The sequence below is a fragment of the Procambarus clarkii genome, chromosome 24 (genome assembly GCF_040958095.1).
Source record: "Procambarus clarkii isolate CNS0578487 chromosome 24, FALCON_Pclarkii_2.0, whole genome shotgun sequence".
Taxonomy (NCBI): Eukaryota; Metazoa; Arthropoda; class Malacostraca; order Decapoda; family Cambaridae; genus Procambarus; species Procambarus clarkii.
In genome coordinates, this window is record NC_091173.1 from 19382039 (window position 1) to 19407369 (window position 25331).

Below are 25331 nucleotides of genomic sequence, written 5' to 3' on the forward strand. Positions count from 1 at the left end.
AGGGACACAGGTGGAAACTGAGTACCGACATGAGCCACAGGGACGTTAGAAAGAACTTTTTCAGTGTCAGAGTAGTTAACAGATGGAATGCATTAGGCAGCGATGTGGTGGAGGCAGATTCCATATACAATTTCAAATGTAGGTATGATGAAGCCCATTAGGCTCGGGAATCTGTACACCAGTTGATTGGCAGTTGAGAGGCGGGACCAAAGAGCCAGAGCTCAACCCCCGCAAGCAAAACTAGGCGAGTACAAGGTATGACGTCATAATTTCATCATAGCTCTCCAATAAACTAGCGGCTTCGGCTGCAACACTCAAATGACTATATCTGATCCTAAAATAAAGACAAATTATTGCTCTTTTACACTTTTCATTATTATAAAAATTTATAATATATAAATTATATATTATAATCTATATATCTTATGTATTTAATCATATACAAAAATAAAAAAATGTGGATCCACTGGTGCAGACGCTGACCAAGATGGTGTTTAACGTAAACAAAACAACCCAGCATGGAGGAAGAGGACATTGTCAGCTTTAAGGACCTTGTATGCATTTTTCTAGTGGTTTTGAAGACATTTATGAATAGATTTTGGCGTTAGGACTATGATATTTTACTTTTATCAAAGATATGATGATAGGGTCGCACTGTAGATTAAGTTTCTAGCCATAAACATGCGGCCTAACGCTACAGTTATCTGGTTGGTTGTGTGTGGCGAGGGGGTCCAGTGCTGACCTTCCCGGGATACGCTAGTATTACTTGCTGAAAATAGTTTTCCCTTTAAAAATCAAATTCTTCTCTGACAGTTCCATTCATAACATGGACAATGTCTTTTTTTTTTCCTTATACCTTGATGCTGCTTGATAGGGTTCTGTGAGTTCTTCTACTCCCCAAGCCCTGCCCAAGGTCAGGCTTAACTTATGAGAGATTGGTCCACCAGGCTGTTGCTTGGAGCGGCCCGCAGGCCCACATATCCACCACAGCCTTGTTGGTCCGGCACTCCTTGAAGAAAACTACCTAGTTTTCTCTTGAAGATGTCCACGGTTGTTCCGGCAATATTTCTTATACTGGCTGGGAGGATGTTGAACAACTGTACACCTCTGAAGTTTATACATTTGTGTTAAATTCATTGCTAACCATGTGATTTTATATATACATCAGATCTGTTGTACCAACACAGTTTCTATGTGCTACAGTAATCTCTCTTCTTTCCTATGTGGCAGGGTGTCATCGATGAACTGTGTGAAGCATGCTCTCGACTGGGATGGAAGGCACCAACACCCATCCAGAAAGAAGCAATTCCATTGGCATTGAAAGGTAACTCTTGTTTTCTAAGTCTTTTTCAAGTTTATCATAGTCTTGTTCATTTATTTTCTCATGGACTATTTATACAGTTTTCTGAATCCATAGGGATACAAAATGTTATACAGTGAGCATATATATATAAGTCTTTAGAGACTAAGAATTACAGCAACATTTTCTCTCATCAAAAATTAGTTATCTGATTATTAAATGTCTTTTTTCATTTTTCAATAACCTGTGTGAAATTAAAATCCCATAACAGTACTGATAATATGCTTAAGAAACTGGAATAACTTCCAAATTCTTGATGCACTGCTGTCGACCTGTTCTCCACACTTAATTATTCATGGCTTGGCTGAATAGGTCTAATTGAAAATCAAATGATGTGCAAAATTTGTATTATCAAAATGATATTATCAATTTGTCTATGAGTTTTGTTACTTCCATGTTTATTTTAGTGAAACATAAGTATTTAACACCTTACCTGGAGCATACATGGAGAGGGTTTCGGAGTTCTTCTACTCCCGAGCCCGGCCTGGGGCCAAGCTCGACATTGCTTATAAAATTTCAAAATGGCATAATATTTACTAAGTTTGAACACGAACTTCTCTTGGCTGGCATGGCCTATGCAAAAACTGCAAAGTATTCTAATAACATCTCTCCTATTATGTGGCGAGGTAAATACACTAAGAAATTGAACTGTAATAGCAACAAATTATTAAATAAATACAGTAGTGATTAGCTATGATTAAATATGATTAAAACATAGCTATTGGTAGTTACTGATGTGGATTCATTTTGCTGGATTGTTTGATAATTAATTTGTCTATGTATTTCAATAGGATAATAGAGATGTGAAATATGGAACATTTCAGAGTACAGTACTACTGTAGGTCTGTACACTCGTTTAATAATGACAGTATAATAAAATATTGAAATACTGTAATACATATACTAGTGGTAAAAAATTTTATTAAATGTTTTGTATATTTTTAGATAAAGATGTCATTGGCCTGGCAGAAACTGGCTCTGGGAAAACAGGAGCCTTTGGTATCCCTGTACTTCAGGCCCTAATAGCTCGACCACAACGACTCTTTGCTCTCATTCTGACGCCAACTCGAGAATTGGCGTTCCAGATTAAGGAGCAGTTTGAGGCTCTGGGTGAGTTGCTCTTATATTAATTGGTTGCTAGTATCTGTTGTACTTTGAATCCCATTTTTTATATTTGCCTTAAACAAATGAAGTTCGATAAAGCTGTTTTGCACTAAATATTAAAATTAAAATAACTGCAGTACTTCAGGGGAAGTTTGAACATGAAAGTTCAAGTACTGCAGGGGGGAAGTTGTCTTTAAAGTGGGGAAAGAGTGGACTTTTTAAGATCTGTGGAACCTAATCTAGTGATCGTCTGTAACCTAGCAATGTTATGGTTAAATTTCATTGTTTATTTTATATTACAGTATTTCTTTATTAAATTTGTTTTAATTTATGCTAAAACAGGTAAAGCAGTGGGTGTAACATGTGTAGTTATTGTGGGAGGGTTGGACATGACTCAGCAGGCATTGGAGCTCGGAAAGCGGCCCCACATAATTGTGTCAACACCCGGCCGTCTTGTGGACCACCTCGAAAAAACAAAGGGTTTTAACCTTAAAGCCCTGAAGTACCTGGTAAGAATTTATTAACTTTTCGCCATGCATCATACTCCTCTCCATTTATTCCAAAGCGTAAATCTATAATTAAATGGGTACATTCGTATAATTATAGTAGCTAATACCTTAATAATGGCCCACGGTAGACTGAAATCTGGTGACGTTGCATCCTGTGTTGGTGTCTTTAACTTTATTTAATGGAATGACAGTGAACACCATTCCCTGCTATTTTGCTGTAGAAACAAGCAACTTGACTACATTCTGCTTGTTACTTTTGGGGGGAAGTGGAAAGCAGGGGTTATGGCTTTAGTTATACTCTTTGTACCCAACAAATCTTATTGAAGTTACAGCATGCATTGAAAACATATTGAAAATTACTTAGGATTTTAATGTGCTGACCTGTCAGCAATTTCCCAACCATAAATGTTCCCGGAATCTCAGGGTTCTGCATAAATGTTTATACTCACCTAATGTTTCCACAGTTTTTGAGCTATTACTATAAGTTTGGTGTCAAAATGTTCACAAATAAGTTTGCTAGAAATATAATGTGATTTGATAATAGAATTTGCCTGAAGGCACTGAATGTACAAATTTTTATAAACATTATAACATTTCTCATGTATTTCTCATCATTCCTCATGTACAGTATTATCAACATAAAAATAAAACATATGGAAATGTGAACACATTATCAGTCTACATTACTGAAAAAAGAAAGCGATCATAACTTTCATACTTTTCTGGCAGGTAATTTGCAAAGCATGGTGAAAATTTTTACAAGCAGGCCAGTTGTTGTCTTGAGCGATATAGATAGTTTGCCGAGGTCATCTCCGGTTGGTCTCCTGATACCTTGGTTGGTTCCCTGATAAGCTATGCCTATAATGTGCTAAAAAAATTGTTTGGGGGAATTATAAGATATGTTTTAGTGCAACCTGTCCTCATGGATGGGGGGGGGGGTTACCCTTGAAGTAATCACTTCAAAGCAATATGTAATTACAGTAGTGCCATTATCTACTCTCTATCAATGGTTAGGTTAGGTTATAACAGTGTGTTATTCTCAAATGTGAAATTTGAAAACAATTTGAGCATCCCCCTAGAATTTCATTTACAGAAAACCAAATTCTTCAGACCATTTCAAAGAAAACAAGTGTTGCACATTTATTTATATATACAAGAGCTCTAACATTCATGTAAAGCCACTAGCATGCATAGCATTTCGGGCAGGTCCTTAATCTTAATTTTCCCTGGAATATGACCCATCAAATAGTTTAACAACCAGGTACCCATTCACTGCTGGGTGAACAGAGGCATACAGTTAAAAACTGGCACCTAATCAATCCTCACTGGCTAGGATACAAACTCTGGCCAAATTGGTGATTTAATTTTATCATGCTAAAAGAGGTCTTTACCGTTTTATTTTATAGTGAAATGTTGAATTAGAGTTTACTTCAGCCCAAGCAAATTGTCCTTGTATTAAGTTGTGATGTGTGATGGTGTGCTGCTCTGGGTAGAGCTAAAGCTGTCTTTTTCTGCAGATAATGGATGAAGCAGATCGCATTCTTAACATGGATTTTGAAGAGGAGGTTGACAAGATACTGAAGGTCTTGCCTCGTGAGAGGCGCACAATGCTCTTCTCTGCCACCATGACCAGTAAGGTGAACAGTTGATAGTGTATATAGTTATACTCTTCAGTTGTCATTTTGAAGACATTGAAATTTCCCTAATATGTGGCCTGAATCTGCACACGCATAATTGATCTTTATGCATGTGATCTCGCATCAAACCATATTGATTTTTTTTTTCTTTTAAGTTTATTTTAGTCACTTTTAATTATGATAATTTTTTTTTAACATTTGCTAAAAATATTCTGGATATTTTATTTGTTATAGTCCTTACTTCGGAGCAATTTGTGAATCTTGTTTTATTTAGCACAAATTGTTGGAATTTAGTTTTTATTGCACTCGTCATGTGTGTTCCTGGTAAGGTAACTGTTTATAAATTTTCGGGCTACAAACCGTCTCTAGGAATGGATTAAATTCATAAGCTGAGGTACCGCTGTATACTCACACCCTAATATTTTTCATGTTCTATGGGCTGATTTCAACTTGACATATGAAGGACAACTACCAAGAGAACTTGTCTGGAAGGAAATTTAACTACATTAGCATATTCCCCACTCCCTATGCTTTGAAACACAGTTTTCAAAGGTAAAAGGACCTAAGAATCTAAGGATTTCATTGCACATGCCCCCTTGCCTTTCTTGGTTAAAGGCCTTTAAACATCATCTACAACAATTCTTCTTTACATCACTTGCATCCAAGTTAATTATACTTCATCCATGTTCAGTCTAATGTTTTAGGATCACATTCAAACCCTGAAAAGTACTCTCAATATTTTATTTATAATTGTCTACTTTATTATATTTTCAAGTTTTTAAATGTTAAAAAATCATTTTGATCTTTAGAAGCCAGATTTCCACAATTCTGTTACTTCACTGTCAGATTTCCTTTCATAATTGCCCCTATATATAATTAATTTTTAATGATCTTAACCAGGTTAACAAACTACAGCGAGCACATTTGAAAGATCCTGTGAAAGTGGAGGTGTCATCCAAATACCAGACAGTAACCAAGCTGCAGCAGTATATGCTTTTCATTCCATGCAAACATAAAGTAAGTTTTAAAGACTCAGAGAAATTTATATACGCTTCTGACATTTTGCCCTATATTCAGTAACTTTATTTTGGATGAGAAAATCCACAGGAGCCATGATGAGGATTCGAACCTATGCGTTGGATATTCCCAAATGCACGCTCTAGATGACTACGACACGACATGGTCATGGCCATGTTGTGGCGTAGTCGTCTAGAGCGTGCATCTGCGAATACCCAGCACATAGGTTCAAATCCTCATCACAGCTCCTGTGGATTCTCTCATTGCTATATCACGGTAATGTGATTCCTCAGTGTATTATTTTGGATATTGATGACTTTACATATTTGCAGCACATATACCTGGCGTACATCTTGAATGAGATTGGAAACCAGTCTGTTATCATCTTCTGTGCGACTCAGCTATCAACCCTCAAAACTGCACTAATGCTGCGAAACCTGGGATTCACTGCTATTCCGCTATATGGGAAAATGTCCCAAAACAAACGGCTTGGAGCACTAAATAAGTTCAAAGCAAAAGAAAGATCTATTCTTCTAGCAACAGATGTGGCCTCAAGGTAATAACAAAGCTTATTTGAAAGCTACATGTCACATTTTTCAAAATCAAATAGTTTTTTTTACTTTAAGATAGTAGAAACTACTATATTGATAAATACAGGGAGGGTAAGGAGACAATCAGCTTATTAAATTATATTAAAATTGTTAATATAATATTCAATTGATATTCAATTTCAAATAATGTCCAAGCTTGCACATTGCAAATATATCTGATACACTGATAAAAAGCTAAAGAACTGTTTTGTGTGTGTATGTAAGTGTGTGTGTAAGCAAGCAAGCAAGCAAGTAAATACCTAAGTGTAGTTACAGGATGAGAGCTACACTCGTGGTGTCCCGTCTTCCCAGTACTCTTTGTCGTATAACGCTTTGAAACTACTGATGGTTTTGGCCTCCACCACCTTCTCACTTAGCTTATTCCAACCGTCTACCACTCTGGTTGCCCCAAAAAAACTTTCTTATATTTTTTCGGCACTTTGTTTCCTTAACTTGAATCTGCATCCTTTTGTTCGTGAAGTTGCTGGTTTCAGGAATTACTCTTTGTCAATTTGGTCAAATCCTGTTAATGATTTGTAAGTGGTGATCATATCTCATTTTCTTATGTGTTCAAGTTTTGGCATGTTTAATGCCTCCTGTCTATCCTTGTAAGTCTTGTTTTTCAGTTCTGTAAGCCATTTTGTAGCATGCCATTGCACCTTTTCCAGTTTATTTATGTGCTTCTTGAGATTTGGGCACCATACAGCTGCTACATATGCACAACACAATGCACACAACTGTGTGTATGTGTGTGTTTGCTTGCCCCTGCCAACAAATGACCACTAACTACTTACAACATTTCTCCTTATGGTTGTAACACACATTAAACAGAAATCATTTATAATTTGCAGGCTAATTTATTGCATTAATTACTGATGCATTATAATTTGTAGAATATTTAGCTAAATTAAAAAGTAATAAAACAGCATACTGTATACATTGTAGATCAAGTGGAAGGCAAGCAGGAGTAGTTAGGGAACTGAAGGCAAGGAGGAGTTGTTATGGAATTGAAAGAAGGGAGTAGGAGCTAGGGGAGTGAAAGCAGGCAGGAAAAGTTATGGAAGTGAAAGCAGGCAAGATAATTTAGGCTTAGTAGCCTTTAAACAAATTTATGTTGGGAAACTTATGATGATAAATTGGAGTATTGTCTTATGTTGCTTCATCTTGCAGAGGTTTGGACATTCCTTGTGTGGACTACGTGATAAATTTTGATGTTCCGATGCACAGCAAGGATTACATTCACCGCGTTGGTAGAACTGCTCGTGCCGGCAAGTCTGGCGTTGCCATCACCTTTGTGTCACAGGTATGGTACAGGATGCAGCATTTTGTAAATTTATATAGATTTTATTTTCACTTAGAAATTCACAGAACAGATTTTTTTTAGTACTGTACCATATAAATCATTACTGTAGTAATGATTTATAATGACTAATCCTTTTTTTTATTTAACATCTATTTAAAAATGTGTTATTAACCTAGTTAATTAAATTTTTCTCTGAACTGTTAACTACTGATTAACAGGACTTTAATGAATCAGTGATGTGAACATAGAGGAAGCTGGGTATTAAAGCCCTTGTTCTTCTACAGTTGTTCCTCAGAGGGTTTTTTTTTTGTCTTGTCCTTAAAAAAATAGTCAATAACTAAAATATTTGCCTGATTCTGCAATTATCTGCCACAGGCTGTCCATAGTTTCCGAAGTCTCATGTATTTTTCCTTTACCATGCTGCCATATTTATGTTCTCTGCACGTACTGATCTTTATCCAGGTTAATTCATACAAACTGTTATATTTTGGACCCTTTACCATCTTAAGAAGTACGCCATGTTAAGGGACTTTTATTCTAAACAGCAATCAAGAATATGCCTTTATTACTGTAAAAAAAAAATTGAAGTGCTCCACATCTTATAGATGATGTGTCTGATTTTATGATGCTGATGGATAGGTCTGGGTGACCTTTGTCTCGAATCACTTTCAATCTTCTTTAGCCCATAAATAGTTAAGACGAGTGACAAAAAGCAGTGTTGAAATTTCTTTTGCCATTGCTGCTGGTGACCTACAAGCCCTCATGGTCATTACTTCTGGGTTGACCCATTGCAAAGCCTACATGAACCTTTGAAGATGTCTACCTATGTTCTGGCACAACCTGCAAGGGCTTTGAAAACTCCTATATCTGATACAACACAGCCTGCAGGAGCCTTGTAAAGTTCTCATAATCCATCCTATCATTTTTCTGGCTGACGCAATATTTGCTTGGTTATGCTCCCTAAACGTTAGGTCGTCAGTCATCATTATTCCCAAATCCTTTACATGTTGCTGTCCTACTATTGGCAGATTTAATTATGTTCTGTACCCTGTATTATGTTTAAGGTCCTCATTTTTACCGTACCTAAGTACCAGGAACTTATCACTGTTAAACATCATATTATTTACTGCTGCCCAGTCAAAAACTTTATGAAAATTACAAGCAGATATTAATAATTTTCATACTTGTATTCAACATGATTGAATACATTTTATTATGTGACATTCACTTCAAACTTTTAAGAATTAAGTTTTTGCATGTTGGGAAAGAGAGGCTTATAGTTAGAGAAGAGTGATTAGAGACTGCTTTTATATGTAGGTCTGGGGAAAATTTTACCAATTTACTAACATTAATTACATTTTCAGTATGAAGTGGAAGTGTATCAGAGAATAGAACAGCTCCTTGACACAAAGCTTGATGTGTATCCAACAGTTAAAGAAGAGGCTCTGGTCTTAGAGGAAAGAATAGTGGAAGCAGAGAGATTTGCCAAACTGGTAAGGAACTCTTCAGTGATTTTGATAAGTGGGCAGAAACGTCATGAAATTAGATATAGCCCTTACTGCATTCTCTTGAAGCCTTTTCCTTCTATTTACACACAAATACTGTACCTTCTTGTGCTTCACAGGCATAAATGACTTCTGATACCTTTTAGCAGGCTTAGAGCTTCCTCTTCCCATGGTTCATTGTAAGCCTTACATTACTGTTTTCCCTGGAACTCTACCTGACCAGTTGGTTAACAACTTACTTGGTCTCCACTTACTGCCGTATGAAAGGGAGTAAAGAGTTATGGATTGAGGCCCAATTGACCCTTCTTAGCCAGAGCTTGAATCCATTCAAAATCACTCGTGAAGCACGGGGCAAGTGTGGTACCATTGCACCACTTCTATGTCAAAGCTCATTTCAATTTGTTTGTCACCCCTCACTGCACACAAGTATTTTCATGTATCACTCTGACTCATTTGCTTTTAACTTTTTCCGGTGATGCCTTCCCTCTCCTAGGAAAGACCTATTCTATGCTTTCTTGTATTTGCATGTGATTATTTTATTGTATATTTATACAAACATGTAAGCATAAATAAGCCAGCCAGTTTAATTAATAAAAGATTATCTGAAACCCTGATTATAACCCAGTTTATCCACATTAACACTTGGAGTCTCTGCAGGAGATGTCTCGGCTGGACGAGAAAGGTGGAAGGAAAGGCAAGAAGCGGGACGCCTTTGGCGACGACACTGAAGAAAGCATGGGTGTTCGGAACCGGATGAACAAAAGGAAAAATTTTAAAAAGTAAACACTTATTAAGTTGTGTACTGTACATGTAATGCAGAATGTTTAAAACTTGAAGGGTGCTGTGGATTTCATTTCCTGTGTTGTTAATGAAATGGTGCCAGTTTTTTTTCGACTTGTGTATTTCAGTATACAGTACTGTACTATAAAGTGTTACCTGCAAATTAAAATGTTAAATAAAATACTTTCATCTAATGTTAATGTTATATTAAAACTGTAAAGATAAAATAGTATTATTGTCACTTTGTTCATTATTACCTCTCATTTCATTTCGACTGCTTTACCCTGGTCGGCCATGTAAGCACAAGATGAATGTGTATAACAATGATCATTGTGGTTAATATATAGCAAAATGTGAAAGAGTTTTTACATTTTTGTATAACCAAACATTTGTTGACAATTCTAAGATGCTTCATACTAATTATAGGGTAGAAGGTCCTACCATTACCACATTTGGGTGTTCTCTGGGTAATGCCTAGCAATGGAGGAAACAAATTAATGCACTTACACATGGAACTGGCTAGGTTATCTAGTTCCAATACCTAACCCCAGACCTAAATTCCACCATAACTATTGCTTGTACAGATTTTTTAGGGCTTAAATGTTCCCATTAATTGATGATGATTTTTGTCCTTCGTTGTCAAAGATGGCCATGACTTCAGAATATGGGTTGAGATCATGACTGGCGCTTGACTTCAATTTAAGTGAGGGAGAGTTGCGCAAATCACCAGCCTCACTCTCTTATCCTGGCCTATTTCTGTCCAGCAACAAGACAAGTCGAGATAGCAGGAGATAATAGGTAGCCTTAACTCACCGAGGGCCCTCAAACCTTCGGCTACCTTCACCTGGTTGCACCTGCCAGTCGAAGTAGTTTACTGGGGCGTGGCCGCTGTTGCATCCAAACCGCTACTAGGAGCCGCAGGTGAGAGTTGAGTGCTGGTGGGTACTAAAGCAGGCGAAACCACCCAAAGGTGCGACTGTTCCCTGTCAGAGGTACTACCCCTCACTGACACCCCAGATAATAATCTGGGGTGTCAAAACTTTGATTATAGTGCACATGCAAGAACTTTCCCATTTATTAATAGTTCAGGAAATAGGTCAAATAACTGTGCATTATGCTACAATTGAGACACGTCTAGAAACTTGTCAAGTAGGAGAGAGAAGTTTTATTTTCCTCCACATATTTAATGAAAAGTACAGAATAGCTAAATTCATATAACTGAAGGTGAATTTTATTATCTCCCTTGTTAATGGCATACTCTGGCAGTGACTGGTTATGAGAGTCACTGCCAGAGTATGTATATAAAGATGGGACTTTTTATATTCTGTAATTAAGAAATGCTGAAAAACTGTGGTGTACAGTGCATCCTCCAATATCTGGACCTCCCTCTAAACAAGGGACCAAATTTGCACACCGGATTTACCCTCCAAAAATTATTAATAAGGATTTCGTAGGGAATGTAGTGAAAACTTGAATCATTTCGTCACCGTAATTTTCTTCAAATCGCATTTTTTCATATTTTCCTACTCTTGCATTTTCATTTGTAAGTCTTGTTCAAAATAATGCATTTTTATTTTACAAATGACTTACTGAGCTTGTAATATGTTATAAATTGCACAAAAAGTCTTGTGAGAATTTTTAGTTACATTTAAAGTCATGCTGAGTGCATGTATGGGTCACTCGTAGTGTGACCTCTCATTACTCGAGCAGTTTCACAGCATTGTTGGATTATAGTTATCGGGAATATGAAACCAAGTCATCCACCTAGAGTGGCAAGGGTAAAAGAAATTTTATGACTGTGGATTCAAAGAAAAAAATCTGGTAAATGATTCACAGAGAAGTGTGGTATTAACATTAGTAGTGTTTCCAATATTAAACAACAAGGGAGTTTATTAATATGGGGTTTTTTAATAAGAGGGAGAGCAGAAGCAAGCATGTAAATATGATCAGCTAGATGATGCAGTTTCTGCGGCCTATGCAGCATTGTGTGTATTTACGGCATGATGCGAAAAGGCATAGTATTTCACTGCACTAGGTTTGAGAAGCCCAGCCTGTTTTCTAGAAAGGTAAGTAAAAATTTTGCTCTGTAAATTTATTCGTTACAAATAATATACCGCACCAAAATACCGGTAATTGTTTATATGTATAAATATGCATAAACATGTATTGCTTGCTGTTATATAAAGGTCCCAAATTTGACCATTAACCCTGGAAAAGTAACAAAAAGTGGTGGTAAATAACCCAAGAAAGGGGCAACTTTTTGGAAATCCAAAACTGTAGACTTTGGAGGTGGCATTGTACCTTAAAATATAGCACGGTCGGCTACCAATAAAGTGGTGGGGTAACGAAGCAAGACAACAGATAAGCATCTGTTCTGATTCAAAACAAAATTATTACTATCGTGATCACAAATATGATCATAGTACACATACGACAACTTTCAAATGCACTTCATCTATTAATTGTATTCTTAAGGTATATTTTCTTAACTTTTAAAATAAAAGAATACTGGTAATAAATTTTACAAATAAAAGGTAGAAATATTAATTTGGACGTGTATTCAATCTTACCAGAATTAATTATTTAGGCTTCAATGGGTTCTCACCTCTAAAGAAATTTGTTTGCAGAAAATCCAATCTGCCTAGTTTCAGTTGAAAGAGAAGGCAAGATTTTTGACCTTTAATATTGACCTTTTTTTGCAAAAACAGCTTTTGGCATCACTGCTGTCGAGGTATCTCTCCCATTGTGTCTTGTTACCGTCCTTGTGCTTGTATTGATTTAAGGATTGTGCTATGGTTTCAAAATCAGACTTTGAATATGTTGTATTTACAAGCACCTGGAATATCTGGACTCCACTCTGGCTTCCATTACTTTTTTCAGGTGGTTGCGGCTAGTTGGCTATTTTAGTCGTTACATGAAATGAACCTTTATGAGGTCATTCGTTCTTTATAAAGGAATTATTTTGCTCTTGTGAACAACAATTTGATATGCGAATTACATAATCAACTTGTGAATGACGCCTTGAGTCTTAGTGTACAATAGTGTGATCCTATGTGCTAGATAGCTTGAGCCGGTTGATATATTCTAAACATGAATATAGAATATTCATAATATAGAATGTTCAGAATATAGAACTTTAACATTCAGAATATGAACGATAACGATGCAACAAATTTGCTTAATGGAAATAGCGTTTTTGAATTGCCGGTTCAATTGAGACTGCCACTTAAACAAGGCTATTAGGATCATTAAAGCATATGTGGATAAGCCAATGGCGTTGCACAGTGAATGAAGCGAGCACCAATCAGGGTTAAGTCGGTATAGTTGGTTGGTGGCCGGTCCAGCCAGTCGCCCTTGGCCATAGGCACCTCGGTGAACCTAAGTAATAGGTTTCCTGTACCCAAGAATGGTGAACTGTATCTTCAGACGAAGATATAGGCAGGTGAGCCATCAAAATTGGTTATAAATTCAGTTTAGATGCCTACATAGTGAGAGGCAGATGGCCAGTTAAACAAGTCGGTCGTGCAGGTGAGTTAATGGCTTTTCATTGGTGCTCTGAGATTGGTAGAGGCTGGGCAGGGTGGGGAAGTTGGCGGGCTGTGGGTATCCAGACGAGTATCTACCTACATTCGGCTGGGTATCTACCTACATTTGGCTCGCTCTTCACATAACGTAACCCAACAGGCAAAAATATTGCCCGATTAACTTTTGGATGCTGATTTATTTAACTGAATCAATATTTGCCCAACTTTGCTTAGATGGAAGGGGGGGGGGATAATAAACTAAATGCAGTGAGGAGTCGTTTTATCATTTTAGTCATGCTCCGAGACGGTTACGTGACAAATACCAACGTTTATGTGAATTTTTTAAGTCATTTGACCCTTCACGTCTCTAGTTAACTGAAATCCAACTCTGGCTGGCTATTTTTAGTTGATAAAGCAGTCGAGCTCTGCTTGGTTTCCAGTCGTACTGGTGTTACAAACTCTGACAGCTTGGCGGGCGACGCAACTCTGAAAAAAAAGTGTTCATTCCTGTCACATCTCCCTGTCCTTCATAACCATGGGAGATAGTGTTAGGTATTGCGAATAACAAATCGCAAACTATTAAATGTGAACTATTCGCGTGGCCTTTCTCTGACCGCCGCATCAACAGGAAGTGATGGGGCGGGAGGATACAAGTAGGCTACGTGTCCTTCACACACTATAATCAAGTATTCCAGGCATGGTAATTGTCTAGAGAATTTTTACGGGCTCGCCATAGCCCGTGTTACATGGACATTTCGTTCTGAGTAGCTAAATCTAAAACAACAACATCTAGAGAAAGCTCTATATTCCAGTACGTGCATATCGATATAATTTTTTTTATAGCATAATGGGTTCAATTGGTGGTAACAGGATGGATTTTGAACATGCATTAAATGAAGTAAACTGCCTTGATAGAAATCTTGACCGCTCATTATTTACAGTTATTCATGCTTTGCTAGTATACACGTTTACGCATTGATAATTTACAACTAACGCATTTAGTATACATTTACCTACTTTTCTTTTACGTTTCAGTATTTACTGAATATGTATGACTGTATCAAGTATGTTTATTGAGACAAGAAAATGCATCTCGAAGGTATAGAGTAGCTTAGGCTATTTCTACCCTCCCCCCCCGCCCCCCTCCCCTTATGACCGTATCTGGGAGTCGTCGTCTATACCTGAGGACAAGCTAGAGGCGGTTAGTCTTCCTATTCGGAAACCAGGTTCTCTAGGGTTATCCCCTCCGGACTTCCGCCCCTTCGCCCTCACAGAGTTTCGTCTGCAAACTTTGAAACGTATGGTCAATGTCAGTCTGATGTGGTTCTTGGAACACTATCACCACCTCTCCCCTTCTCAATTTGGCTTTCACAAGTGTCGTAGCACGACCGATGTCTTGGTGAACTTGGAGGTCTATATTCGTACTGCCTTTGTTGCGAAGACCTCCGTTGTTGCTGCTGCCCTTTTTTGACTTGGAAAAGGCGTATGACACCACCTGGAGATACCATATTCTGTCCCAACTCCGTTCTTTTGGCCCTCGTGGTAATCTCTCTCTCTCTCTCGGTGAACTGCTCGGTGAAAAGTTCTAGGTGTACTGCTGCTCTCAGATTGCTCATTGACAATCCAAGGTTACACTCAACGTCTCCTTTAAAGACAGATTCTTTGGCTAAGAAGCTCTATCATGCATTCGGAGGCCAACATGAGATGGAGACCACATGAAATGGACTCTGTTACCATCTTTAATAATTTTGTTATATTTGTGTCTATCTTCGGACACGAGCATGTTACAGTTATGTCTTAAAGAGTGTCTGTTTAACTCATGGGCACTTAATGGAACGCCGCCCTGCGCCTCATTGTCCAAACTGCATTGCCCCTCTTAAAGTCGTTTAAATTCTTGTAGAATGTCCGGACTTCCAAGACATGTGTGCGTCTTGCTTCCCGATCGTCCCTCGCGGCCACTTGTCTCTGGAAAAGAATCCTGGGTGAATCATATACCTTTGATATCGTTCGCCTTATGCGCTTTTGTTCCCGTATTGGCGTCCTTAATGATATTTGGCGCCTTCTGAATATCCCGCACATTTGATGGTGCTACATCGTCTCCCAGGTTTGGTGCCTTCTTATGGCAATTACTTACTTGGTTACATTTTCACTATAGTTTACACGTTCCTATATTTTGTGACCTCGCACCCATTTCTATCACACGAGGCGGATATCCTTGGGGATACCGGTCGAGATATCCGCGCCCAGATGACAGGGTCCCGATACGTTATCATTGTTATGGAGAAGAAATGTATATGTTTTATCACTCGGAATGTTCGGTAATATATCTCGTAAATCTTAGTTTGTGATATATATATATATATATATATATATATATATATATATATATATATATATATATATATATATATATATATATATATATATATATATATATATATATATATATATATATATATATAATATATAATATATGTGTGTGTATATCACGAAAATAAACACGTGATTAAAAATGTGACAGTGTCAGACCACGGAGGAAAATTGAAACAGGAATTTCCTTAAGTACTTTCGTATATTAATACATCTTCAAAAGGAGTCAATTATTGTCAATTTGACAATAATTGACTCCTGAAAGAAACTAATTATTGCCAATTTGTTTGTTTCTCCCGTAATGACCAAGCTTATGTCTGGCTGTAGTTTGCTGACTACGGCCTCTGGGAGACCGAAAGTCAAAGAGTGGGTGAGTTAAGTTAACAAGTTAGCTAAGTTAACTTATATCGACGAATGGTTCCCCTTACACGTATGATTTCCCGGACTCCAGGAAAGTATAATGGTTTGACAATGTTGTATATCGATACCTGTATAATGTTTGTATTAGTTATTATATTATATTGTATGTACTAGCATTGTACACTAGCATTGTGTGTACTAGCTCTATAAATCTATCAATTTTTGTATAACCTGTTGTATGTATGTACTTTACCTGAATAAACATTTGAATTTTTTTTTTGAATTTTATCTGTATGAGAGTTGCCAAAGAGCGCTAGAGCAAATAAAACAACGTATATAGCATCGTGGAACATTTATTAATAATTTTATATCAACAGGAAATCTAGAAATATATATTTTTCGTGAATAAATAATTAAATAATTTTCTCTTATGATATTGCCTTAATGCAGATGCTGGCACCTTGGGGCTGGAAATGATCCATATCCCAAGTTCAAGTTCAAGTATGTTTATTGAGATAAGCAATAAATACATCTCAAAGGGATAGAGTAGCTTAGGCTATTTCTAACCCCCTTCGGGATCCATATCCCGAATTCGATTCCCGCGCAAGACGAGACGTTTGAGTACGTTTCCTTTCACCCACCTGATACCTCTGTTCACCTAGCAGCAAATGGGTACCTGGGAGTTAGGCAACTGTTATGGGTTGTATCCTGGGTGAGGTCAGTCGTTGGTCAAAGTCCTATAAGTGGACTCGATAAGCCTAACAGGCTTCAGACAATTGTAAACAATATCTTAAATAATTTGAAAAGTAAACTTTGATACTGTTTAAGCACAGTATAGCGAAAATATATTAATTACATCTTGAGATATACACTTAAGATGTAATTAAACTTAGGTTATACCCGAGACGCTGCACGTACACGCTACATGAAGTATACTCACACACAGCTGGACCTGCTAAGTAACCCCTGTAATCTGATCCTCTGTATTATTATACATGAATTAGTATTGAAATGAGTTTCCTGTTCGTTGCAAAAGTAATGCAGTTTACTTTCATAATAATAAAAGTTTTGTCGACCAGACCACACACTAGAAGGTGAAGGGACGACGACGTTTCGGTCCCTTCGGTCCGACGACCGAAACGTCGTCGTCCCTTCATCTTCTAGTGTGTGGTCTGGTGAACTTACTTTAGTCACGTTATTGTGACTCATCGCCTGCACATTTTTGTGTCGGTCGGGAAGTTTCTATATATTATATACTGTAGGCATGTATCGAGGTCCACTCAAAGGTGGAGCTATTGCCCTCCCCAGGATGAAACTCCCCCCCCCCCCCAAAAAAAAAAATAGCCCAGCTCCTGGATACCTATAGTTACTGCTGGGTGAACAAAGGCATTAGATGAAAGGAAACTTGCCCAACCATTTCTCGCCCGCCCTGAAATTGGATCCGGGTATCAGATCTCCAGTATCAGCTATTGATACAGATAATGGCTCCAAAGAGCCTCCACTTACGGGTTCACCATAGCCCGTGCTACTTTTTGTAGCTGAATCTAAAACAACAATATTAACACAGTAGAATTTGTCTTTGAAAATGTGAGGAGAGACCTTACGAAACGCATCACTAGGCGTCAGACCTAAATAAAAAGTAAAAATTAACTTTGGAGAGTTAATTTTTCAACTTCCTGTTTCAGTGAAGAAAAAGATAAGGAATATCGAGAAGATTCGTGCCAGAATCATAAATCTAAAACTTTGTCGTTTTCAACAAAATATGTAATAAATAATGGTCACTTAAGTGACCATTATTAGGAAAACAAATATTTCAATGTGGATTTTTTTTCTAAAACCGTTCAATACAAAGTTATGTGAAGTGTCCAAAAGACACATCAGCAGTAATATTTCTAAGAACGTTGAGTTAAATACTCCTTTGTCGGTGATGTATTTGTTGATAGTACAGATACTACCAGGAGGCCACTGAGGAGACCTGGTCAGAGACCAGGCACCCTGACCCCCGGAATCGCCGCAAGGTAAGCACTGGTGAAGGAGGACCTCACTGTGCTGCGAGTCTGACGGTGAGCGCTAGTGCCTTCGTGCCGAGGACGAAGGCCACCGCCACCCCAGCCAGCACTAGTACTACCCACACTCTGTTGAGCCTCAGAGTGGTACACGCCACCGAGGAGGGAGGCACCGTGGTGCTGGACGGGGGTAGGTTCCTCGTGGACGGCGGTAACGGCTTCCCAGGGGAGGCCTCCATCACTCCTGGGGGAGGGTTGTGTGTGGGGGTGATGGCGCAGCTCTCAGACTGCTTCCAAGTGTCATTCTTGAAGTATTCGTTTCTCCCACAGTTAAGGGACCCCATGGATACTTTCTTCGTTCTCAGCCGAAACCTGAGGAATGAAACATTGCAGTTTTTGAAGACTTTTTTGCTGGTGAAGAAGCAGGAGTCTGGGCCTTCTCTCACGCGAATGCAACCCCCATGGAACTCTTTTTCTATGTAATAAATGGACACCTCGTTCCACACTTCAGCCTTTAAGTTCAAATTTTCTTGGGTAACGACTTCCATATCTAAATTTTCCTCTTTGAAAACACAATTTTTAATCACTACGGAAAGGTTTAGCTGGAAATGGTCTTGGGGTAGCATGAAAAGCGTGTTGTTCTTGCCGTTTAAGTACACAATGGAATTATCTTGCATCACTTGTTGACCAATGCAGCGTCGGGGACATTCCCAGACCAGCCGGGCCGTTGTGAGCTGGTACACGAGCACCTCGAACTGCCTACACCCCTCCCTCACGCCAGAGCTGATAGTGTAACTATGGTTCTGGTGACTGGTGGTAGCCTCCAGGACGCTCTCATTCGTCAACCTAAGGTCAATATCAGTCCAATTAGCAACAGAAAAAACTTCGGCGGGCCAAGAGTTCGATTTAATTAACTTTTCGCCTGTGTGCAGTGTGACCATTAGTTTGTTCTTGTTCTTGTAGTCAAGTCGAAGACCCAAACGCCATTCAGAGTTAGGACCTTTGATGATGAAATCAGCGGACCAGTCCTGACGTGTGATGCTGACGCCGAAGGTGGTAGGCAGCAGTGTCTTGAACACATTGTTGACCTGGTGATGAGCGTAAGGCACACAAGGCTGCCAAGAACGCGAGGTCAACACCTCTGACAGCAGTGCTAGACTCAACATGAAGGTGGCAGCCAAGAGTGCCATGTCGTTCAGGATGCGACAAAGGGAGCGTACTTCCACTCTCCGTCATGTCTCGTAGGCGACTGGTGATGCGTGCTTTGATTTGGTAAGTAAACTCGAGCGCATGCACACAGAGGGCACCTCTTGGTGCGTATATGACGACAGGTGCGAACATCATGACTTTTCTCTCTGATGTAACATCTCTCGAGAGTAAACTTCGTATTGCTTCATAGATTGCTTTTACGTGTAGTTACAAGTTTCATTTCCTGAACACAGACATGTTTAAGCGCTTGGTGTGGGGGAAAAAAAGCACAATTTGGGTTTTCGTATTAGGCTCTTCTAAACACAAGGTCATACATGGCTCTGGTGGGTTCCCTTGGCTTCGCGGAGGTAGAGGGTGAGCCGACGACCAGAGGCGTCGACCAGAGCCGTCGACCAGAGGGTCGACGGCTCACAAAGTGGCCAGGATCTTCTGGCTGCACGCTGAAGTTGCCTGACCGCGGGGGGAGAATCCATTCTCTCTGGAGTCAGAGGAAACCGATACGAGTCGTGTTGTATTTAATCAGGACTGTCCAACTTGGGCTTTTTTTTCATTCATTTTGATCATCGGAGATTCGAACTCGGACCTTAAAAGTACAAGATTTTTGTCCTACTGACTAGGCCATGGACGATCCAAGTGAATGAAACATTATTACCCACGTAGGATGGGCACAGGAATTTGCACACCAGTTGATAGACAGTTGAGAAGTGGAACCAGAGCTGAAGCTCGACCTCCGCAAGCAAAATTAGGCGAAATCAGAACTAACACCAGACATGAAAAGCTGATTTCATCCTTAGTTTTAAAATACTGAACAAATTTAAAAATGTTATTCCAGATAATTTTAAAAGGTCAAATGCATACAAGCCCGGGTAACAGCTCCAAGCTCGTAGATGAAATTGTTTATGTAATAATCCATTGAGGTCTGATAAAAACCTTTTTGTGCCGTCTGCAATGCTTCTTTGCGCTACCGCTCGCAGGACGAGTATGGGGTGCACAATAAACTAGCCGCCTCCAGCGGCAACAATCAAAAGCTCGACAAGCTTCCTTTTAGGACAGAATTTTTACTGGTACTGCGGGACCCTTTTGACATCACTCGTCTTGTCAACATATCGAATGATATAAAAGACTTAACCGTTCTGCGCCAGAGACGGGGTTAAATATTATTGCAGGCTAAGTGCCTTCTTTTGATAACTGTTTACTTAGGCAAAGGTAAGGCAGGGTTCGAATTCATCTTGGCGCTTGGATTATTTGCTTGCTTCTGGATAAGTGATTTTGGAGAGAAGAGCTGAAGAAGGTTCTCAGGTTGTGGAGTGTATTGGTTCTGGACAACGGGGATCTAAAACGTGTGATTGTACCAAAATAAAAACGATAGGTATGAATGCTAAAATTTTATTCAAAATATTTACACAGGTAAAGTTGCCGCTTGTTCAGTGTACCTCATCTATCCCGTCCTCAATGGACGGGGAGGAGAGAGAGAGAGAGAGAGAGAGAGAGGGAGAGGGAGAGGGAGAGGGGGGGGGAGGCGAGGTAAGGGAAGAGGGAGGGTGTGCACTCACTGGAATACTATGAGCAGAAGTGACCAACCAGGCCGCCATTAGACCAGGGGACCGCCCTGAAGGAAGGTTGTGGCCTTACTCTAGTAGACCGGAGTAATCGTGGTAAAAAAGTCGGCGAAGGAGACGGGACACTGGGAGTAGATGGAGTGACAGGACCCGTGGTGGCGACCATAATGCTCAGCCGCAGCGTACTCGTTGTCTAGGTCGCTCTCCACCTCGTTGAGCGCTGCGGCGCTTATCCTGGAAAACGAAATCACAATCAAAACATAAGCCTTAGTTCCCGCACTTTAAAAGGAGCAAGATGTGGCGGCCTTGCTTGAAACGGAACAAAACTAAAGTAAAATTTCCTCCGTAGACTTTCCTCTGGAGAGCTCGTCATTACTTTCTAGAATTCTCAGTGTGCAAAGAAAATTAAACATGATGTAATTGATTTTTAAACTATACAAGGACACTGAACCAGCGAGCATGGGACTTGCAACACCGGACACCACATGCAGGTACACGAGCCGGCCGTGTTCGGGACACCCTTCAGGCACACTGCAGGTACCGTAGGACCAGGCTCACACGGGGAGCTCCGGGACCTTCCACTGGTCGCTGATTCACATCCCCGAAATGTTCCTTACTCTCACAGTGTTACATTCAATCTTAAGCCAATTTAAACGGTAATATAATTAATTTTCAGCTTAAGAATTCTATAAATAAGCAGAGAATAAGCTATGGAATATTCTAAGAGTTCTTAAGCAAATTTTTCATAATGGAAAGTACAATCAGAATAGAAGCACCAAGTAAAAATCCACATTTATCTTTAAGAACACAGAGCTGAAAGAGACACCAAAAGTGGCAGGTCGTAGAGAGGCAAGAGAGAGAGGCCAAAGTACCTCACTGACGGTCGAAGTGACGACTAAGTTACACGTAAACGTTGCATTGGTACTCACGATAAAATTAAGTTGGCGACCTCCCCGAGGAGCCCGTGCTGGAAGGGCAGGTCAGCGACCTCGCAGATGGTCCTGAGCGTGCATTCGTGACCGTTGTAGCCCAGGCTGGTCAGGTCAACGCGGAGGAGAGGTTACATGTGGGTACAACTACCGTCTCAGGGTAATCAAGTATAGTATATGAGAGTATACCTGACAGTTAATATTGTGGTAACAAATGAAAGCACCAAGCCGAAACAAAAATAATCTAACAGTTCGGATTTATTATCAGTAATAGTAATGATTATAATAATAATAATTCCAGGGAACATAGGATTAAGGATTTGCCCGAAACGCTACGCGTACTAGTGCTTGTACAAGAATGTAACCACTCTTGTATATATAAAAAAAAATTATTTATAATAAAATTTTAAAGATACGCATGCTCGCACCCCCTCCCCCCCCCCCCCTTCCCCTACCTGTCAAGAAGCATTTCAATTTCACGGTAGAAGTCAAAGCGCTGCTCCAAAGCCTGCAACGATCGTCCAAAACTGATGGTGGTGGAGTTGTTGAGGTTAAAGAGCATTGAGCTCTGGAGTGCCAGGTTGCTGAGGTACCCGACTCCGGGCAGAGGCAGTCGGAGATTAGTTTGTACCTGTGGAGGAAGTAGTGATCAAGAGAAGACACCAAGCCCGGGGGGACTAGGTAACACCAGTGAAGGATGATACGCTACACAGTCTAAGAGGAACTCGCTGAGAAATTACTACAAGCTCTTCCCGCCGGACGTCTTTTGACGTCTCGCCGAGAAGGAAATTTTAAGACCGAACTCGCGTCACTAGACTTCCCAGACACGTGCACCACCGAATGGACCATGAGAAGGTGCGTGTGCCTTGGGGGAGTCCAGGAAGGAGGGTTCGATCCCATTGAATGACCTCATTATTGTGAATAAATCCACAAGAGCCGTGAAGAAGGTTCGAGTTTGTGTCTCGGAGAGACTGCGGGATCCGTGTGAGAGCAGTAGCAATCCCGGTTGCAATTCTTTTGACCATGTCGTGACTCAGTCGATTAAGACACGTCCGGGATCATCCTGGACGTAAGTTCGAACTCTCATCACGGCTCTTGTGAATTTATTCATTTGATATATCACGCTATTGTAATTTCTGCGTGGACTTCAATACTGTATCACTGGTTCACTACGTTCTCGCGATGTCACTGCACGGGGGCACATTGATTGGTTTAGGCCATTATCGGTAACTAGGAGTATTGTCACTATAATTCTATATTACTTTGAAGGGAGACGAAGACAGTAAGAGCTGGGATACGAGGATGAAAGGGAACTATCAGGAGAAAGCGCCAAGCCATTACGACTATATAGCGCTGGGAAGGGGTCAGGATAAGGATTCGGGGGGGGGGGGGAAGGAATGGTGCCCAACCACTTGTGGCGACCTCCCCGAGGAGACCGTGCTGGAAGGGCAGGTCAGCGACCTCGCAGATGGTCGCTGACCATCTCGGGGTCAGGGGATTGAACACGATGGACAGTCGGGGATTGAACGCCAACCTGCATGGCGCGAGACCGTCGCTCTACCGCCCAGCCCAAGTTGTTGGGATGGAGTGAAGGAATGCTGCTCAACCACTTGGGCAATCGGGAATCGAATGCCGACCTTACACACGAAGCAGTGCAGTCACTGTACCCACCAGCAGCGGGTACAGTGTACCCTCTGTGGGCGCCTCACAGCTGAGTAGACAGCGCTTCGGATTCGTATTCCAGAGGTTCCGGGTTCGATCCCCGGTGGAGACGGAGACAAATGGGCAAAAATGTTTCTTTCACCCTGATGTCCCTGTTACCTAGCAGTAAATAGGTACCCGGGAGTTAGACAGCTGCTACGGGCTGCTTCCTGGGAGGTAACAAAAAGGACCGAGGACCGGGCCGCAGGGACGCTATGCCCCGAAATCATCTCAAGGTAAGCTCAACATAACCAATCGAAGTGGACGGGGCTTGATATAAAGAATATGTTGTTTTCCTATCCAAATTTACAAATACTTTAAATTTAATCCTTTTAATTTGTAAAGTTGTTTTTCTCTCATGGTTATTATAGTTGTACTTAGTAGTAAACGAGAATGGCAATCATTTCTTCGGTGTAAATAATGGACAAGATGGTGGCGACAACGGCTTACCCCGAGTAAACTTCCCAATGGGAAGATAAGGAAGCGTCTCTTGCGATATTTAGCGACCTTACTTCCCTCGGGGACATTCTGCAGCCACTCTGGCGTATCCAACTGGTCGCCCTCGGGCAACGCGGCCAGCGCCGCCATCACCACGCTCATACTCGACGTCACCAGCACAGCCTGCAGAAGCTTGACCATAGTAGTGAACTCTCTTGACGTGTGCGGGGCAGGAAGTCACTTTCTTGACGTCTGCGGGGGTGAAATTAAGACACTGTCTTGACGCGTGTGGAGGGGGCCTTGATGTTTGCAGGGAAAGGGAGCCTTGTTGCGTTTGCGTTCGTAGTTAGCACAATGTTGCCCTCGTGTGCGGCGGTCCTTGCACCCATCCGTCCGTAGCACTCTCCCAGTAACACAAGATCCCCCCAGAAATGGGCACAAGATCCCCCCAGAAGCTCTACGGACATGAGCTGGACGGACACTACAGGAGGACACCGGCCACAGTCCCTTCATATACTCCAATCTTCTCTCGTTACCGGATAATTATTTAATGGCTCCGTCCCGCAATGACATACAATTAGCGTTCCGTCATTGTCAAAGATCTGGAGAAGAGATCTCCAGGTAGCGTCCTCCCAAGGGGAACACACAACAGTGTCTAGGTGAGTACACAAGCCTCCAGGTAACGGAGGCTACCTGGAGGACGGAGGCTGACGCCATACACGGTTTCAAATGTAGATATGATAAGAGCCCAGTAGGCTCAGGAATCTGTACACCAGTTGACTGACAGTTGATAATCTCAAACATGCAATGGCCAGTTACCCGAGGGCTTGCTAACTGCATAATCCCTCGACAACAATGGAAACAATCACTTAAACGTTCGCACAGTCCAGACAGGTCCGTTATCGACGGAATTTTATTTAGGCTGTACTCGAAGTTCCATGTTTTGCTAAGGTGTTCTGACCCATCCCGTGGGCGGTAGTAGGCCCCACACCCATCCCGTGGGCGGTAGTGGGCCCCACACCCATCCCGTGGGCGGTAGTGGCCCCCGCAAGGTATCAGATTCACCAAGGATTCTATCGAGGGTCAGGTAACCGCGAGGGTCAGTCGGGAAGCAAGACGCATGCACGTCCTGGAAGTCCGGACATTCAACAAGAATTCTGCACGACCTTAAGAGGGGAAATGCGGTTTGGACAACAAGGAGCGGTGCTTCATTAAGTGCCCGTGAGTTAAACGCGTATGGCCAGTAACCTAGCCAGAGCCGTTTCCCACCGCCGGTAACGGTGGTGGAGACACACTACCCTTAGGAACACACAGTTTGTTACCAGTAACACAAGACCAACGACCCTGCCAACGGGCAAAGATTGAGGAATGAATAACTGGGTAGAAGTCGGAATAAGGAACACCTCTGAGGGAAATGGGATAAGTACCTA

The 25331-nt window shown here is 40.7% G+C and overlaps 2 protein-coding genes across 2 annotated transcripts; one reads left to right on the forward strand and one right to left on the reverse strand.

Moving 5' to 3' along the window:
- The first annotated feature begins 482 nt into the window (after positions 1–482).
- pths (probable ATP-dependent RNA helicase DDX47) lies at positions 483–10032 on the forward strand. The gene is made up of 10 exons (XM_045747763.2): positions 483–554; positions 1231–1324; positions 2306–2470; positions 2807–2973; positions 4491–4610; positions 5511–5627; positions 5960–6183; positions 7388–7520; positions 8885–9013; positions 9683–10032. Exons 1-10 carry the CDS (start codon positions 519–521, stop codon positions 9806–9808), a joined length of 1311 nt encoding a protein of 436 aa, XP_045603719.1. The 5' UTR covers positions 483–518; the 3' UTR covers positions 9809–10032.
- Positions 10033–20760: 10728 nt separating this feature from the next.
- On the reverse strand, positions 20761–24607 carry LOC123761673 (uncharacterized). Its single transcript, XM_045747762.2, has 4 exons — positions 23914–24607; positions 22218–22393; positions 21763–21867; positions 20761–21067 (listed from the first exon to the last, which is right to left on the reverse strand). The coding sequence occupies exons 1-4, from the start codon at positions 24100–24102 to the stop codon at positions 20908–20910; spliced, it is 630 nt and encodes a 209-aa protein (XP_045603718.1). The 5' UTR covers positions 24103–24607; the 3' UTR covers positions 20761–20907.
- Positions 24608–25331: the final 724 nt, after the last annotated feature.

Excerpts from the sequence above, each read along its gene's own strand:
- pths (XM_045747763.2), top strand. The coding sequence starts at position 519 with ATGGAGGAAGAGGACATTGTCAGCTTTAAGGACCTT. Across the intron at positions 4,611-5,510 it reads CTGCCACCATGACCAGTAAG|GTTAACAAACTACAGCGAGC; the intron begins GTGAACAGTTGA and ends GATCTTAACCAG. Across the intron at positions 7,521-8,884 it reads CCATCACCTTTGTGTCACAG|TATGAAGTGGAAGTGTATCA; the intron begins GTATGGTACAGG and ends TTACATTTTCAG.
- LOC123761673 (XM_045747762.2), bottom strand. The coding sequence starts at position 24,102 with ATGGTCAAGCTTCTGCAGGCTGTGCTGGTGACGTCGAGTATGAGCGTG. Across the intron at positions 21,868-22,217 it reads ATTGAAATGCTTCTTGACAG|CCTGGGCTACAACGGTCACG; the intron begins GTAGGGGAAGGG and ends TGACCTGACCAG. Across the intron at positions 21,068-21,762 it reads GTCGCCAACTTAATTTTATC|GATAAGCGCCGCAGCGCTCA; the intron begins GTGAGTACCAAT and ends TTCGTTTTCCAG.